At 42.9% G+C, this 18,803-nt stretch overlaps 1 protein-coding gene across 2 annotated transcripts in view; it reads right to left on the reverse strand.

Moving 5' to 3' along the window:
* Positions 1-18,803, reverse strand: part of gsk3ba (glycogen synthase kinase 3 beta, genome duplicate a) — a 37,116-nt gene that overhangs the window by 15,293 nt on the left and 3,020 nt on the right. For both annotated transcript variants that reach the window (XM_030427772.1, XM_030427773.1), the window contains exon 2: positions 7,019-7,212. In XM_030427772.1, the coding sequence (XP_030283632.1) occupies positions 7,019-7,212 (194 nt within the window). The remainder of the gene's footprint in view (positions 1-7,018; positions 7,213-18,803) is intronic.

Raw genomic sequence — 18,803 nt, forward strand, 5'->3', positions numbered from 1 at the left:
CTAACGATTATTTACGCTGTCGATTAGTCAATCAATAACGGTTTTGATGGATCGTTTAGTTGTTTGGTCTATAAAATGTCAAGAAAATGGTATTAAAAAAAAAAAAGTCCCCAAATATCTGGTTGTGTCCAGTACATGAAGATATTCAGTTCACAGTCATAGAGAAGAAAATAAACCAGAAGATATTCACATCCAAAGAGCCAGAATCAGAGAATTTTCACTTTTATTTTCTTGTACAAACCACCCCCCCCCCCCCCCCCCCCCCCCCTACTGACTGCATGCCAATATTCTGAACAGGAGATGTATTACAGTAAATTTGGTTTGTGATAAATCCTTGTTTTTCACTCATTTCACAGATTTCCATAAATGGAAATAACTATCAGCATAATACGCCTGCTAACAATTTAAGGTTTTTCATATTTGGTATTTTGGATAATCCATTTCTGTGAATGGAAAATTTAATGTGGTGCAGATTAGAAATGATGAATAGAACCAGAATGAGCTTGCAGCCTACATTTATTAAAACATTTGCAGCTGTGCATTTCAACTGACCTGCCAACAACTCAAAGTGGGGCACAGCGTGCAGGTTTCTGAGTAGAAAAGAGTCGACTGTGGGACAAGCGATCGACCGTCTGATCGCAGAGCTGACAATGATCTAATCCACTATCTGACTGGCATTTTGTGCAAACACAGGCTGCAGGTTTGATTTAAAAGAACAGCACACAGGTCAGCAGTGTACCGATTAACAATGTTTGTTCAACATAAGAACTTCTGTTGCCTTCACTGAAAAAATTCACAAAATTCCTAGTGTTTATACTTTCACGTCCAACAATGTATAATTAGATGCACTAATCCTCCGATGTCCGAGCATATAAAAGAGACTGGCAGAGGAAGGCTGTTCATTTAAAACACAGCTCCAGATTTCAACCACACATGAAAAACAGTTTGCAAATTAGTACCTATGTCCAGTGTGTAGGATTTACTGGCATCCTGCAATGAGGATGCAACTAACCAACCACCCTTCGTCTAACCCTCCCCCCTACAATGGCCCCTAAAAAAGGGGAACAAAAAGGGAAAGGTCTTCTGTAGAGCCAGTGGTTGTTTGGTTTGTCCATTCTGGGCTACTGTAGAACCATGGCGATGCAGCATGGTGGACTCATGGAGCCTCATTCTCATTCGCAGGTAACCAAAACACAGTGTTTCTTAGTTTGAGATGAAAATACACTTGTGAAAACACGACTATGAATATTATACTAGAGCACAACGATGCTTAATTTTTGGGGCAGATACAGATACTGGGAAGTAAAAAACTCAAACATCGATATATCGGCCAAGTTTTCATATTTGTGCATTTTCAGCGAGCGTCTATGCCAATATCGAAATATCTGTCATTGGTTGGGCTCTTTATTATACCACATTTCTGCCCTAAATCCTACCTAGTAGATCCTTTAAGTTATATGACTAGTTATGTTGTGCTGTGACAGTTATTACATTACACATATACATTACTAACGCTTCTTTTATTGCTTGATTAATTTAGAACGGAAATGATTAGTTGACGGGGTGAAAATTCTTTATCAAATGAAATTAATTGTTATTTTCAGTACTAAAACAAAAAGTCCAAGCTAGGAGTCTATCGTGATATATTTCCATAGCCTGTTCTCCGTATCTGTCAAAACCCTAAAGATCGAATATCTTAAAATCACACAAGATTACCAAAACTAGTCTGCTAACCTGCTAGCGGACTGTGTGAATACGGTGGACAACGACAGTGAAAAACTGTGTTGGCTGGCTGATGAGATCTGCTGTTATGTGGGTCAGTGCCACGCTTGCTGGCGCAGGGAGATATGCTGCTGTCCTTCCACACTTTTCTGCCACTTTATGAGGATTTAATCCCCTCCCATTCATTTTTTAAACAGAGCAGAGTGAGCCGTCTGTCCACGAAACAGGACCTCGTCATCACAGCAGCAGCATCTTGTAGCTCAGCAGCCTTGTGGAGACAATTCCCCCAGCCTAATTCGCTTAGAGGCAAACGCTAATGGTTCCCACAGTCCTCCCCCCTGCTTTTTCACCCTTTACACAACAACTACCAACACATACACACACATACACACACACACACACACACACACACACATACATACATACAACCCCCACATCTTGAGTGACATCATAGCGTGTGGGTCACAAACCAGCCATCGAACCATCATGCACTGCAGGCAACGCCCTCGTCTTCTTGCAGTGGCTTAGTGGGAGTGTTTGCGGGTCTGTGTGTGTGCGTGTGTGTGTGTGTTGTTATGTGTGAGAAAGATGGTACCATATGGAGGAGGAGCAGACAGGCTGTTCAGTGAAGCCCTGCCCAGCTCCAGTTATACTGCAGTCCTTCCTGCTGACCTGTCATCCTCCAGTGTGTCAGAAGCCCAGCCAGCAGAGACAGAGAGAGACAGATGGAGAGGAAACGAGAGAGCGAGAGAGAATACCTCAATGGTAGGCTGCTACCGTAGAAGTGCTGCACCTTCGTGGTGCTGATGTATACCGTCAGACAAAACCACATCCAGTTTCCAAAAAGATTAAGAGCATCGAGCAGTCACATAACGCCCACGCGTCACAGTTTACTGCTTAGGATTCAGCTGATGAATTATACTGAATGCAGACATTGGCTCAAAATTGGAGGATGACAAAAGTATTATCTATATATAGAGATTTTTTAACAAATACCAGAAAAAGACCAAACCAACTATGCGTTAGGCCTGGTCACTCCAGAAAAACATTTCTGTGATTCTAGAGGCTTGGTAAACGTAGAGACTCCTCTCCAGAGATAGTTGGTTAGCCAGCAGCTAACAAACTAGCCTTTCGGGAACATGCGAGCACCTTTAAGACAAAGAGCTCCTTTAAATTTTCTCTGTACTGGCCGTTTATCTCCCTCTGGCTTTATGTTTTCACCCTATTGAAGGGGAGGAAAAGCTCTCAGTCCTTTACCATGTTTCTGACTCCCAGTTAGCATGTTTGTGAGCTCAGTCGCTAACAGGACAGTGAGTTTAGCTCACATAATTTATTTGAAAGACGTACCTGTATGATCAACTCTTGTTTAATGGAATGCAGTAAACCAAGTCTCATGTGTTCGCAAGTCTGTCTGGTCCGACTGATGACATAATTCTTTGAAAACATTTTTGAAATGCAAGTCCTTTTACCTCTCATCCAAGAGGCTTCTTAAGTTCCGACCTGAAGAAGCCGCTTAGATGAGGTGAACCATCTTCAAGAGACTGAGAGTTGCCTACGATAGAGAATTACCATGACCTGGATGACTGAGAACCTTCATCAACCTAAGCTAATACATGCAAATAGAGCATTAAGTGGGAGCTATGTTCAGTTGCAGATTTATGGACATTTTGGCGTGACTGACTACAAAGAAACTACATGTTCGTCTTCAATGTAGACAATATTTCCAAGTCAGATAAATCAACGCATTGTTTCCGCCTTTTCATTGGATTTGTTGACAGTAAGGGTAGTAGAAGTAGAAAATCGCCAGACTTGGCCATTAACAAATTTGTGTAAGCTTCACTACCACCAGACATGCTCTCATTCTGTGTGTGTGTGTGTGTGTGTGTGTGTGTGTGTGTGTGTGTGTGTGTGTGTTGGTTTTAATGCAAGCATCCATTATCCAATAGGCTGATATGTGATCCCTCTGATGGGAATGGAGGAGGACCTATCCCATAATGCACCGGGAGCGGCTTGTAAGCCCACCAAGACTGTCTCACACATTCATCAGCTGCACCCTCACACAGAGCCGACTCACATGATTACCCTATTTGACTCTCTCTCTGTGTGTGTGTGTGTGCGTGTTTGTGTGTGTGTGTGCATGCCTGTACGTGTGATAAAGCAGTCACACATGTTGGACCAGCATGGTTCTGCTCATCGAGGCTCACTTCACAGATGAACACCCAATCAGACAGGGGGGAAAAAAAGAGAAGCGTAGGGAAAAGGCTTTTGAAGAGGAGGAGAAGGAGTAAGAAGAAAAATAGAACGCAGGTGTTTGGGCATGTTTGCGTGTGTCGGGGGTACACACACTTTATGGCGCGTGCTTGGCAGTCATGTGAGGAGTCTTAGCGCTCATTTGCTTCATTTTTCGGAACAAGCTGTTCACGGGGAAGGACGGGCCGGGGCAATTGGAAGCAGCAAGACGGAAAGGGAGACGGAGCGAAAGACAGCGGAGGGAGAGGATCGACAATTGAGAGGAACACAGCGGGAACACAATGGTCATGCTAACCACAGGCTAACAGGAAGAGCAGGATATGACCTCATCATGGCCGGCACGCACAGTCACAAAGAGTGCACGTGTCACCAACAAACCATTGCTTGTTTTGGGACAGATGGCCGACCCCCACACACCATTAAGTGACATCATTTATCTTGTTTGGTTCAGCAAAGGACGAGCACCTGCTGAAAAACTGTGCTGAACCTCCCAAAGGTTAATCGTAGGGGCACTGACCTGCTGAAGCATTTATGTGAACCGCTCGGCTCGGCAACAGCAGTCGCCACAAGCAAAATCGTCACAAGGAAACACAGCTAACTAAACTTTGACTGAACTTCAGCGCCTCTCAAGGGAGATGGAGCTGGAGGCTGGCAGCCCGGGAAACAAGAGGGGACACCTAGGCTCATCCTGACATCACTCCTCTCATCCTATCTTGCTCACACAGCCTGACTCTCGTGACAGGAACAAAGTAGACGCCGAAATAATACAAATCTTTGTGCTAAGATAAGCTGTAGTTTCACATTGAGCACACAGGTATCTAAGGATCATGTCAGCATAAAAGCCAACTTGAACGGGCCTTTTACCATTTTCTAAATCTCCTCTATTAAATTACACATGGTAAAAAGAGCCAACTTCCTGTGTATTATAGGTGGTGTGCATGTTTTTCAGCGCACATGTGGAAAACATTATGGTCACACGTTGCATTGCATCATCTTAACTGTACACGTGTGCCAGGTCATGTGTGGTATGGGACACCCTAAACTATAGCGTAGCAATGTAACACGCACACTTTTTTCTATGCCAGGGGATTCCTTAAATACTTCTCTGGACAGATGTTGACTGACAAACTGTCTGCTAAAGTAAGAACCATTGTTGTCTATATCAAAACCTGCTTCCTTCAAACACAGCAGAAGTTTTGGGAAATGCTGAGATGATATATGCGATGTATACTAAGAAATTTGCCTTGCGAGGCAGCTGGATTTGCAAGATCACGTGATCCATCTCACCAGGCTTCAAGCTATGCGCTTGCATCGAAGCCACAGAGGTTCAGACAAATCAACATCGATGAGGAACTATTAGCCAGGGCTCCAGACTAACTTTTTACAGTGGATGCACCAGCACATATCTTAGGTTCACCCAGTAACACAATTTAACTAAATTTCTTAACATGATTGTGAACAGAAATACATTTGTATAAAAGGCAACTGTCTACACATACAGGTGTTGTTTGCTACAAATATTTTCATAGGCTACATTTATGACCTGCTGACTGATCAGGTGCACTGGTGCAACCAATGAAAATGTTTAGTCGATTTTCGGGTGCATGTGCGACCAAAATAGTCGCACCCTGGAGCCTTGCTGGCAGCTGTGGGCATGGCTGAGATATGATGACCAGCGAGAGAAGCAACTGTCCTTTTAAAAACAACAATGGCAGCTCCTCACGCGTTGAGCGTAGATGTTTCAATAGCAACTGTTGTATCAGAACTGAAGAGTTTTTATTTCATTTGAGGAGTAGCAAAGAGCGGCACGGAAAGCTTTTTATCGATGGAAAAGACGTCTTTGCTCGTCTCTCCACTGGTTTCCTTAAGAGTTTGATTTTCCAACTGGCTCCGCTGGTGGCAGCGCTCTCCTACCGTTGTTCTGATTGGTTGAAGGTATTGACCATGATATGCATATCAGGTGCAAGTATCTAAACTTCACACAGACTAATACAACAACCCTTCAATTAATCTCACCTTTATTAAGGTTACAATGTTCAGATTAAACTCTTTTAGTAAGGTGTTGGTTCAGCTCAACAGCCATTTTAGAGGCTGCAGTTTGTAGTACTATTAAATTATGCTGTATTAAACTGTGAAGTAGGTGTGAGTAATAATTTGTCCATTCCACTGATCAATCAATGAAAGTAGGCCAGCCTTCCTAGTATAACCTTCATGAAGGTGGGATTTATTGACGACAGTTGTAATAGGCTAGCTCGGTGCACCTAATAAATGTGATGTAAATGTCCAAAATAAGAGGCGGAATTTTGACACTGCTCCAAATTTGAAAAGAGAAACTTATCCGGCATTACTCAAGACCAATAATATGACTACACTGTGCACCCATAACCCTCAACTCTGAAGGCTTTAAACTTAATGAGAATCTTAACAGCTGTCCTGCAGGCTTGGCAGTCTCAGGTCTTTTATCTGTGAGCTGTGAGCAAGCAGCAGGGACGCTGCCCCCCCTCCAACACGCCATCAGTCAAATCTATTCAAAGCACAGGAGGAGGATTCCAGCAGAGCTTTTGCTTGGAATATGATGTTTCCACGGTGGCAACTAAACTAAACATGACAGATGACTGGGTATCAATGGGTTCAAGTTTGTTTGTGCAGGATAAGGCCTCCCCGGCACTACCACACACACACAATGCCTGCATGAAAATACACACATTAGAGCGAGGACGTGTCGACTGCAGAGCGCTAAGAAGTTCTTCCTTTGTTTTCTCTTGTTTCGCAGCTTCGCTGATCTCACTGTTCTTGTGGAAGATCACTCCATTCAAGTCTCTTTCACAGTTACTCAGTCACATTCATTAATGCAACAAATCCCTACTTTGGTTCCATTGTAAAAAAAAAAAAAAAAAAAAGGATGACTAGGAGAAAAGACGATATGAGTGCATGTTTGTGTGCATTATCATCTCTAATGCACGCTGCTTATCTTTGTCCTTTTCGTTTCTTGTGTTAAGTTGACAAGTGAGTCAGCTGAAAGGTACATTGTGTGTGCGAGTGTTACCTTAAACCTCTTGTCTTGCAGGACCTTCTTGATGGCCACCAGCTCTCCGGAGTCGCAGAGCTTAGCCTGGTAGACGACGCCGAACGAGCCGTTGCCGATGACTTTAGTGTCCGTGTAGCTCACTTCCTGTGGCCGGTCAGGGCCTTGGCCTGGAGTGGCCACGACTGTTGTTACCTTGCTGCCATCTTTATCTCCTAAAGAGAGAGGCAGAGAGATAAGAGAAATGCTCAGAACAGCACTGTACACAGCAGAGTAACACTGACATGACATGGGGCAACAAAGGTCACTGTGGCGTCGCCTCGCGTTGCTTGTGTTTCAGCCAAGAAGCTGCACTTTAACACACTGTGAAACCTACAGTTGATGTCAAACTAGCTTGTACGCTCTGAAACTGAGTGAAATTGACTCTATATCACCAGGTAGCGGTAGTCTGTATTTGCCGCTCACCGACAGCCTACTGTCGGCCTGGTGTGTCAGGGCCCTGTGAGAGAGATCAAACTGACACTGGAGGTCTATTGATAGATAAGCTAATGGGAAGCATTATGGGTGTCTAATAATAGTGAAAAAGGTCCATCAAAATTTCCAAGGCGCATTTTCAAATAGCTTATAGTATCCAACCAACCAAATCAATCCAATCCAAAAAAGAGATTGATGGTAGCAAACAGGTGTTACATTTGAGAGATTGGAACCAGTGGATGTTTGTTTCTTTTGATTGATAAACGACTTCATGAACATTCAGCCACTAAATGAGGAATTCCATCTCCCCTATCCATTGCATTCACGTCACAACGCCACTGTTGTTCAAATCACCTGCCCTCTCAAGCGGTTGCTAGTTTGCTAGTTTGTTTCATTTACCTAATGTTGCTAAAGGTGGCTGGCAAAGATTAACATTGCAAAACACTGCAGATAACACTAGCTGACGTTAACATTGCTAACATTAGAGCAGTACACGACACCGGGCGCATACGATAGACCCGTTATTTTTTATGTTTTTTCTCCACAGGCTGGAAACAACCATGACTTTTGATGCTGTCAAAACACGGATACCACGTGACCAACGGCGTTATGCAATTGGCTCGCAAACCAAATTCTTACACAGAGATAAACAATCATCCTGGACCCAACAAACTTTTACAAACATTTAATGAACATTTAGTTATCTAGATCGCTAGCTGATTCATGGTTTCTGAAGTAGGGCTTTATCACAGCAGACATTTTGACTTGTCATAGTAGGAAATAACACAGTAAAAACAATGGCTCTGTTGTATTAAAGTGTCCAAGTCATGACAGTGTGACAATGAGCCAGCGTGAACAACACCAGGAAATTAGCCATCACTGATTGTATTATTTACACCTGCGTTTTTCCTACTGTGATGTGTCTTAACGTCTTCTGTGATAAAGGCCTAAGTCAAGTCTGAAGCCCTAAATCATCATTTTCTCATCCATCTTGCTGGTCGGTGTCTCGTATTGTCACACTGGACGTTATGAGAAAAGCCAAGTTTATGATTGACAGCTTGCAGGTTTGAATGTCTGCTGACAAATAGAAACAGAACAAGACATGGCCTCCTCCTTGAGCTACAGCCAGTTTAAGCACAATTGTTCCAGCAGGACTTCCTAGTGGTCCACAGCTGTGACTTAGAGTGGTCGGACATTAATATTAAATACCTAGAGGAAACAATCACACTTACGCCCCTGTTATCTTAAGAGTGGTAGACAGAAACACACTTGAATTCTGAATTGTCTGCGCTACAGATCATTGCTTATAGATCATTATCTTTATACCAGGAAGCATAGGTGCTTTTATTCAAAGCAGAGCATCAAGCAGGGTTCAGCATGCTGTCCGCCGAGCTTTCAGAGACCATCCCCACTGGATGAGACTCATTACCTGGGACAGCCTCACCAATCATGGTGTGTAGACAGACAAACGCAATAACCAAGATTGTTATCTGTTTAAACATGAGCTAATAAGACTCTGTATCAGATGCTAAAGCGCTATAGATCAGAATCTGCTTTCACATGCCCCTCCTCCGCTTTATGCCTTCTTCAGGTCAGTGAGGAGCAAGCTCTGCTCCCCTGAGATTGCTTATTGCTTCAATTATGCAAGTAACCACTGGGTTAAATTGAAGCAAGGCTCATCTGCACCACCATATCCAGGTCCTAACCATAGATTCTTGTGTTGGACGTGTGAAACGAAGCGTTTTGGATGACAACGCAATTTGTGCATGCCTACTGTTATTTTGTGTAATGAGCATACACCTGAAACATCACTGGGGACTACAACTTTGTGTATGTTTGGTTGACAATATTAGGGCTAATAATACTTTTAATAAGTTCACCACTACAGGGTCACGAGAGGCTGGAGCCGATCCAAGCTGACGTCGGGTGAGCGTTGGGGTATAACCTGGACAAGTCGCCAGTTAATCACAGGGCTTACGTGGACAGATTTCTTTTTCAAAACAGAGGAGAAAAATCTCAGTCTAAAGACATCACTGTATACCTGTGGACAAGTCCCACTGCCTCAGCCTGCCTCCCCCACAAAAATGTCAAGGGGCAAAATTCACATTAGCTGGCAGTTAGAGGACAACCAGGCATGAGTGTGGCACGTGCAGCAAATATATGTGTGCTCCTGCTCCTTACTTCCAATCTCTGACAGGCTCTCAAATTAATTTCTTGACTTCCTCAACACCTGCTCTCCCCTCCAGGTCTTCATATTAGTCTTATGAGCATAGTCACACAAACCGCAGCAGTAAGAGGCTGCACGTGGGCCAAAAGACCCACGCAACTAAAATAATCAGAATCTCTCTGTTATATTTCTCTAATTTTAGGCAAGTTGTTGAAACCCATTTGTCAACAGCTCACAGTGGGAACAAAATCATGCTGATGGGAGGATTAGTGCTGCTTAACAACCGTGACTGTTCCAGATCGTGGCGTTATTTAACAGAAACTTCACTGCTGCCGCGTCCTCTCCATATGAGGAGGAAGTGACCATCTAATGCTGAACTCTGGCAAACTGCCAGCATGTGACTGGTCTCTGTGTGTGACTTTTTTAATGAACAAAATGATGAATTAATTAACCCCACATGGTGGCTTGAAATCTTTTGAAAACCGGAAAGTCAATGTTTTGACTGAGACAGTGACACAAGTGTACAGAGGTCTGCTGGTCTTATCCATTCTCATAGTCACTGGCTCGATTGGCTTTTTTTTTTCCCCAGCAGGGTTATTGATTCCAACACAAATAGTGCCCGTTTTGACACACACACTGTTCCTGTTCATGTGTGGGGTTTTTTGCCACTGTGTGACCAGCGAGTGGTCCAATTACTGAAGAGGAGATTACGATCAAAGGGGAAAGGGAGTGCGGGGGGGGGGGGACGAGACCAGGACGGAGTCTAGAAAGAGAAACCGAAGATGGACTCTCTAACGACAAAATAGATTTTCCGAGAGAGAGAGAGAGAGAGAGAGAGAGAGAGAGAGAGAGAGAGAGAGAGAGAGAGAGAGAGAGAGAGAGAGAGAGAGAGAGAGAGAGAGAGAGAGAGAGAGAGAGAGTCTGCCTACATATTCCAGCAGGGCCACTTCCATGACGCCTCTGCACTTCCTCAAACCGTGAGAAAAGTCTGTGCACACTCACACACACAACTCAGAGTGAGATCTCACTCTGGTGCAAATAAGGAATGACTACGCAATCAGACTGTACTTGAAATGGCACTTTTTGCATTTCAAATCTGGTGTAACCTTCAAAACCTCTCATCAATTGCCGATGTTCTAGGAGAGCAGATCAACTTCCATTTCATCCTGGAAAAAAATCATGACCAATGACAAGCGCAGTTTTTTGGGGGGTTTTTTTTGGCCTTTTATGGCTTTATGGATACGACAGCCCAGAGATGCCGGGAAGTTGGACGGGGGAGGGGCTGACATGCAGCAAGGGGCCACAGGTCGGACTCAAACCCTGGGCTGCTGCAGCAGGGACGAGGCCTCTGTACATGAGACGCCTGCTCCACCAACTGAGCTAGTGGATGCCCCATGTAAAAGATGTTTAATTAAGCTCTTCCTCATTAAAATAAATTATCCCCAAGTGAACCATCAGAAAATTAAATGTTAAAAATGTCCCTTGATTGCTGTTGGAGAATAGATAATTTAATCGGAAGAGAAACATCACCGATGACTGATATTTTTTGCCTAAACTAACTAACAAACTCCCTTTGTTTTCCCGACTGAATAAACCGAATAAACACACTGACCTTAAAGGACAACACTATTTCATACTGTTGTACTGTTGATATTTGGCGGACCCTGCCACCTTTCTGGCTCCAAACAGTACTCTGGGGACCGTATTTTCCTCTGAGAACAGCTTGTTGATTCAGTCATAAAACAAATATTTATATTAATAGTTTATATTATTACGTCATTAATTTGTTGAGTTCGACACAGTGCCCCTTTAAAGATTATAATGAAACCAAAATTTTAATCTCAGCCCAAAGCACTTTGCAACGCGGGCTCTCAGCGTCGCCGTAGTTACTCTGTCGATCAGCCTCCCCGCAATAACAGAATTATTGTGACAACTCACAGAGCATAATTTCATGTACATATGTTGTATCACTGAGCGACAAAGTGCCACAGAAGAGACAGCTGCTGCAACTTTTAGCCAGAAGCGTCAATAGTCAATTCAGGTCACCACACTAGTACGGTCCACAGCTGAGTAAGGCGAGCGTGTGTACACAATGAGGCCGAAACAGCACTGGTGTTGTCCAGTTAGAGGACACGTGCACGGATGGGTGTCAGTCCTAGCGACCAGTTTCTTTAGCGATACCAAAATGGGTAAGTGTGTTTTTCTATAAAAGAAGGTGCAAAATAAATTGGCAATGTACAAACAAAACTGTGCATTAAAACCAAGCAATACAATCCAAACAGAAATAGAGCACACCAACAAAAGACACAAGGTTGGTCTAGGCTCAAATGAGGGTAAATCGAGATTCTGACAGGTTTTTTGTCCCCAGTGGCAAATCTTTTTCTACACACTTGAATTTTGTCAGTGAACCTCCTCCGTCATCCAGGTCACGGTAATGGTATATCTAAGTGCTATATGAAGGAAAGTGGACGAAGACGATTCCCCTCTCATCCAAGAGGCTCCTTCAGTTCTAGCTGACCAGCCGGGAGCTAGTGTTATCTGCAGGGAGCTTTTTTTTTTTTAACCCTGTGGGGGAGTTAACCCTTGCAGATTTCCTGAGGTCACATGCCTTAAGAGTTGCAGAGTCGTTACACTTGTATTTTACAGGCAGTATTTTCTCAGAGGCTTTGATATTTATTTTTTAACATAATTTTACGTGCTTCAAAAAATGCCTTCAGCTATCTGTCTGCTATATTTTTCTTGAACAGAAATAAAAACTGTTCTTATGTCCTACTTGTTGAAACTCTTGGATAATAACGTGTCTTATGCAAGATAGTTGATTGTTTCCAGGTCCTTAACTAGTGATGCTTTGGGTTGGTGGGTTGAGCTGTCCACTAGCCCAAAGACTCACCCCCAATTTCCACTGGATACGTGTCCGCTGCGTTGCTGCTCCGATCCGGTTTTGCTCCGCCGTCCGCCGTCCAGCAATCTCCACCGGTTGCGGTTTGAGTCCGCTGCGGCGCAGTACGGTAGACAGCTGGCTCACGAGGCAGAGGAGTTCCCGCGATAATCACATGATCACTCACGACCGCAGTTATAGGTCTGTGTTATTAAAATCAAGAACACGAAGTGTTCCCGACCGAGGGAATAGCAGAAAAGCTTGTGTTTGTCTCTTTTTCTGAGATTTATGTACTGGTGTCAACACCTAGTGTTTTATTTTGAAAGGTAACCGGATGCTGTTTGTTATTTTAGCGCTTGACTTCCTGTCTGCTCGGTGCTAAATTCAGCTGAATTGCTGCGTCGCACTCCGGCATCCGCCAGATATAGGAGTCCTGCGTATCTGTGCCGGAGGGCGCCGGACTGCCGGAGCTGGGACGGAGCAGATACGCAGCGCAGCGGACCTGGTGGAGATTGACACATTGACTAAAGTGAAACGTATTTGCTCCGCTGGCGTGGCGGAGACGCAACGCAGCGGAGACGTATCCAGTGGAAATTGGGGGTCAGCAATCAACTACCTTTCTCCAGATTTGCTTATTGCAACTTTAATAAAGCATACTTGAGAAAAAATTGCCTTCAACGTGATTGGATCTCTCAATCACCATTGGATCATCATTGGAACTCAGACTCTGCTACTCTGCACTCGCACAGGAATTAGAAGGTCCATTAATTGTATTGTGTGCAATTTTCCTTCGGAGCTTACATACACACAAACTGTCCGCCGTAGTCTAACCAAAGAAAATAAACACAATTGAATATTGAATACTTGATTCCACCACATGAGCAACACACTTCCGAGTTATTCCGAGGGTAAAAACTTGCTGTGTTAATCTATGACACAGCATCAGTTTGCAGTTGTAACTTTGTACATTTTTTTCTGACACCATTCCTGTTGAATCACTACGATTAAATGTCACAGGAGGTGCACCCGCCAAACTTTCCATGTGTTCATTCGCGTACTGGAATTTGGCAAACGCATGCCCGCATATCATCTTCACACGGCGTGTATTTAATGTTCTGCTGCTGCAATTAGAAGGGACACTGAATGGGAACAGTTTTTCTACATGGATCTAAAATAAGACATTGCGTCACAGCTTTGACAACACTGATCCATGACTTGAGGAGCAAAGTGCACAAGTTGAAGAAATGCTTACTTCCACCTGTAATCGTATATGTGACCGCACTGGCTAAACAGGTAAAGCAGACGTTCATCAATTAAGAAAGTGGAGGTTCAATACGTGACTGCAGAAGTACATTCGTCATTGATGATCTAGCCTATTAATGAAAAAAATAGCATATCACCATTTTAGGACTGAGAAACTACATCTAAATTTCTCACTCAAAGTCCGACTCTCAAACCACACTGAAATACGATCTACGTGTGATCATTTAATCAATTTCTTCAGATAGTCGGTGAAAAAAACATTCACTTTAGGGAATTTTTTCCAATCACAAAATGCTCAGGGGACCATTAAAGCTTCAAACACTGAGGCTGATTACTATGATATTAATACTAATCGTTTCAAACTGTCAAAAGCACATACTTAGATGGGTCAAGACAGTGCAACAGTGAGCTGGAATTATCAGTAGCTCTCAAACTAAAGAAATGTACTGAATGTGGGTGAAATTGTTATTGCACATGACAGCTTTGGACTGCAGGGCAAAGTGACATTTGTGAGGAATGTATGAAGAGATTTGCTAAATTCCTGGACAACAAAACGGACTGTGCCCCGAGCAAAGACACACACACACACTGAGTTCATGCGCACAGGTACGAACACACTCGTGCAGAGTGTTCCATTACACTAAAAGGCCGGAACACCTGGTCACTACACACACTGACAGAGACGTTTGGTTAAAGCAGTCCTGCTTAGATCAAGACGCAAGTGAGGTTTTTGGCCAGACATGATGGGGGTGCGTAGATTTTAGACATCAGATTGGTGTACAGGCTGCAAAGCAGTGGTTTACCAGAGCTGCCACCACACTAGATACAGCCAGAGGGCTGCCCGGAGAATTATCTTCTTCTCTTTCCCCGTTTGAAACCCTGTGAGTAAGTGCGATGGTTCATTTCTGTTTCATTTGAAATCAGAGAGTCTAATTAGTTCATTTTGTTCCCATCATCACTTGGAAAATGTGAGAGAGGGACAGAAAGGAAAGGAGCAGGAAAGAGAGAGAGAGAGAGAGTGGGGGAGAGAGAGAGAGAAAGAGAGAGAGATGCAGCTTTGAAATGCTAAACAGGCCGCTCGTTGTTCTTGGCCAGCTGCCTCACCCCAAAAAACAAAACCAAAGAGTGCTCTGTGTGTGTGTGTGTGTGTGTGTGTGTGTGTGTGTGTGTGTGTGTGTGTGGTGTGTGTGCTGTGTGGGTGTGTGTGTGTGTTTCCGTCTGCCTGTGTAGGAGGGGTAAGAGCATTCTCTCCAGGATCATACACACTGGCTACAGCTGCTTGAGATAATCAGCCGAGTTATTCACGTGTGTGTGCGCGTGTGTGTCTGCGTGTATGTGTGTGTGCACGTATGCAGTCAGGGCAACGGTAGACTACATACTGAAGAGGACGAGAGAACAAGTCTAAGGTGCCATGGTGTTACGTGAATTTAGTCCAAAGTACAATCACGACACCGCTGACTTTGCAACTTGCTGCCTCTGAATGACGAATCAGTTTTTTTAATACAGGTTCTGTCACTTGTTGATAATTACAAAAAAAATTTACATATATATATATATATATATATACATATATATATATATATACAGCATACATATATATATATATATATATATCTATACATATAGTATATATATATCTATATATATATATAACATATATATATATATATATATACATCTTCTATATACATATATATATATATATTATATATACTTATATATACTCTATATCCATCTCTATACATATATATATATTAATCTATATAATATATATATATATATCTATATATATCTATTACCCTTCTCTCTCTCTCTCTCTCTATCTCTCTCCTATCTCTCTCTCCCTCTCTCTCTCTCTCTCTCTCTCTCTACTTCTCTCCTCTCTCCTCTTCTAATCTCCCTCTCCACTCTCTCTCTCTCCCTCTCTCTCTCTCTCCTCTCTCTCTCTCTACATATATCTCTCTCTCTATACCTCTCTTCTCTCCCTCTCCCTCTCTCTCTCTATCTCTCTCTCTCTCTCTCTCTCTCTCTCTCTCTCTCTCTCTCTCTCTCTCTCTCTCTCTCTCTCTCTCTCTCTCTCTCTCTCCTCTCTCTCTCTCTCCCTCTCTCTCTCTCTCTCTCCCTCTCTAGTCTCTCTCTCCTCTTCTATCTATATCGCTCATAGCTCTCTAGCTCGATATCGCTGCTCTCTCTATCGTATCTATATCTATTATATATATTGAAACATTTATGAAATAATAAAAAAATTGACAGTCAGCTTATTGTTTTAATCGTTTTCCGTTTCTGTTGTCTCCAGTGATAATTAGTGCCTCAGTTTTGAATGTCTTTGTTACATTTCACCCACCTCATTCCTCGCCCCCATGATACCTCGAGCAAATTATGGACACTTCTGAGATGTCCAGTCACTTCACAGTAAAGAGCGTTTTCCATGGCAACAGGAAGCTAATCACCGTTCATAGAGCAACTGGTCTGGCACTTCATTCATTCGTGAAGATCTAGCACTATTATCATTGCTTAGCCCACTTAGCTTACCCTTCTAATGCATTGAAAGTGCAGCTGATGCAGCGATAATAAGACAATATCTATGTGGGTGTGACTATTGGTGCTTTCATGCTGCATTTAGACTGAACTAAGGGTTGTGAGTGATCTGAAAAAATATCTGTCGTTCTATGGATGTTTTTTTTACATTCAAGGCAGCTGGATACATGAGATCATGTGGTCATGTGATTTTGCAAACCATCTTGCCAGGTTTCGAGCTGAGGACACAAGAATCGAACCAATCAGCTTCATTTGAGAAACTACTGGCAGCTACAGGCGTGGTTTGGATGCAACGACCAACAAGAGAAGCGACTTGCTTTAAAAACAACAATGGCGGCCGGAGGGATCGTAGATGCTCGAGCATGAGTTATAACAGAGCTGGAGAGTCTTTTTTATAAAAAGGATAGCAAAGAGAGCACTTAACGCATTTCTCAACGGAAAGATGTTTTCACTCTTCTCCTGTCTGGCTTCAGTAACTGGCTCTGCTGGTGGTTATACTCTCCTACTGTTGATCTGATTGGTTGTAGCCAATAATAGATGTTGACAGACAGATGGTTCATCCAATCACCTTCCAAGTAATTTCTGAAAGTGCCTGTAGAGTGCCTGCCCCTTTCCAAACAGTTTCTAGCGGCTCTTTTCCAGGTGGACTTGTGAAACAAACCATTTTGTTAAACAAACCCTCTGGTGTGTCAGGTTAGATGCCACGCCAAGAGGTAAAAGGCAGTCACTGTCGTTTTACTCCAAACTGCTAATATAGTGCAAAATATTTTAAAATACTTGGGTGCTTTTTCATGGATTTATTATTTATAGAACAACTGAAGATAAGACAGGCAACACAGACAGAGTGAGAGAGTGGGATGATGGCAGACAGCAAACGACCAAAGGTTGGAATCGAACACTGTGCCGCTGCAAAGACGCGCTCTCTGCACATGGGCGTATGCTCTCCCACCTGAGCTACTGGGGCGTCCCCAAGACCTGCATATCTAAGTGTAATTACACTTTTAGTGCAGCTTATCACAACATTTGTAGCCAAAGCTGTCGCCTCATATTTCAAAATTCATATCATATTGAAGGGGTTGCCTCACCAGTTCCACAGTAGAGGTTTGGTTTAAAAGAACCTCCTGAACCCGTTCCACAGCTGGACGCAAGGCAGAAGCAGAAGCCTTTGTTTTCAACGAGTACATTTTTAACACAGCTCTTACCATGATAACAATGGATTGTGTTAGAACAGTATTTCACCCTAGTGTACCATGATAGTGCCACTTTCTATCCTTTTTCCTCACTTCCCTGGTTTTGAGTATCCAATTATTCAATTTTCAATTTAAAAAATGAGTGCATATTTTGCATGTTTTTCTAAAACATTGGTAATTTTCTAAACAACGTTTAAAAAAAAAAGCTACTGAATTAGCTTTTTTTGTTTTTTTTCCCCCAGTGTGTCACATTCGATGTAGTAGCATCACATGAGGAAAGGGGTGAAAATTAATTTGTCCACCCAGGTGTCATGTGTTCATCACTGAAGGCAAAAGCCAGATTATACTGAGGTTTTTTTGGCAAGTTTTACAGGGGTGTTTTACCCTATTTACACTGAAATAAGTGTGTAAAATAAGTGTGTACATGCAGGTTTTTTTTTAAATTGCTTTGTCGGAAAGACAGGAGAACCGTCCAAAGCAGCGGATCACATACCTTCATCCAGATGATGTTAAAACGTGTTTTCTAAGTCTTAAACAGTAAGATTTTCAATGACACAAGTAGTTTTTTCCCGGAGCTGATGATGGAAGTTGCTAAGGAGTGAGACTTCTCTTTCTTTCTGATCTCTGTTGAGAGTTTCAAATGGGCAGTACCAATCAGCCACTGACAACATAAATGTGGTTACTTTTTTCATATGTTTTCCTTCAGTCTCACTCTTAAACTAGCACCGACTGAAAAATGTTCGAGCACTGCTTGAAGGGAGACAGATGGATGTGTATTAACAAGCCAGTATCCCTAGTGTGTCCACCTGGGTGTTGTGTTTTCATCACAGCCGACCAGAGCGGGAGCCGATAAACACCCGTGACTACGGCAGAGTTATTTGACGCTGGAGTGAATGTCGACGGCACTCATCCACATCACAGACAAAAGCCAGATGTTGATGGAGTTTCTGTCTGATTTGACAGGGGTATTGGAGACTTTGTCTGAATGGACCAGATGATTTCTCCCAAAAACTTCATTAGTACAGTTTTATGGCACTTTTTTTGTATCTCAATTGCACCAAATGTCTCAAATTGTGACAGCCAAATGAAACCACATGGCAAAACAGCAGGGAACCCACCAATGTCACTAGCCCAGGGTATCTTCTTTTTTTTTTTTCAAAAATCAATCGCCATGATGCCAGAAAGTTGGCAGACATGACCACAGTTAAAATTGAACATACTTGTCGTTTAAAATGTTCCATCTTCTTGAGTTCAAAAATGTGCAGTATGTAATAATTAGCTTCCTGTCGGATTCAT

The sequence above is a fragment of the Sparus aurata genome, chromosome 9, assembly GCF_900880675.1.
Source record: "Sparus aurata chromosome 9, fSpaAur1.1, whole genome shotgun sequence".
In the NCBI taxonomy this organism is placed as follows: domain Eukaryota; kingdom Metazoa; phylum Chordata; class Actinopteri; order Spariformes; family Sparidae; genus Sparus; species Sparus aurata.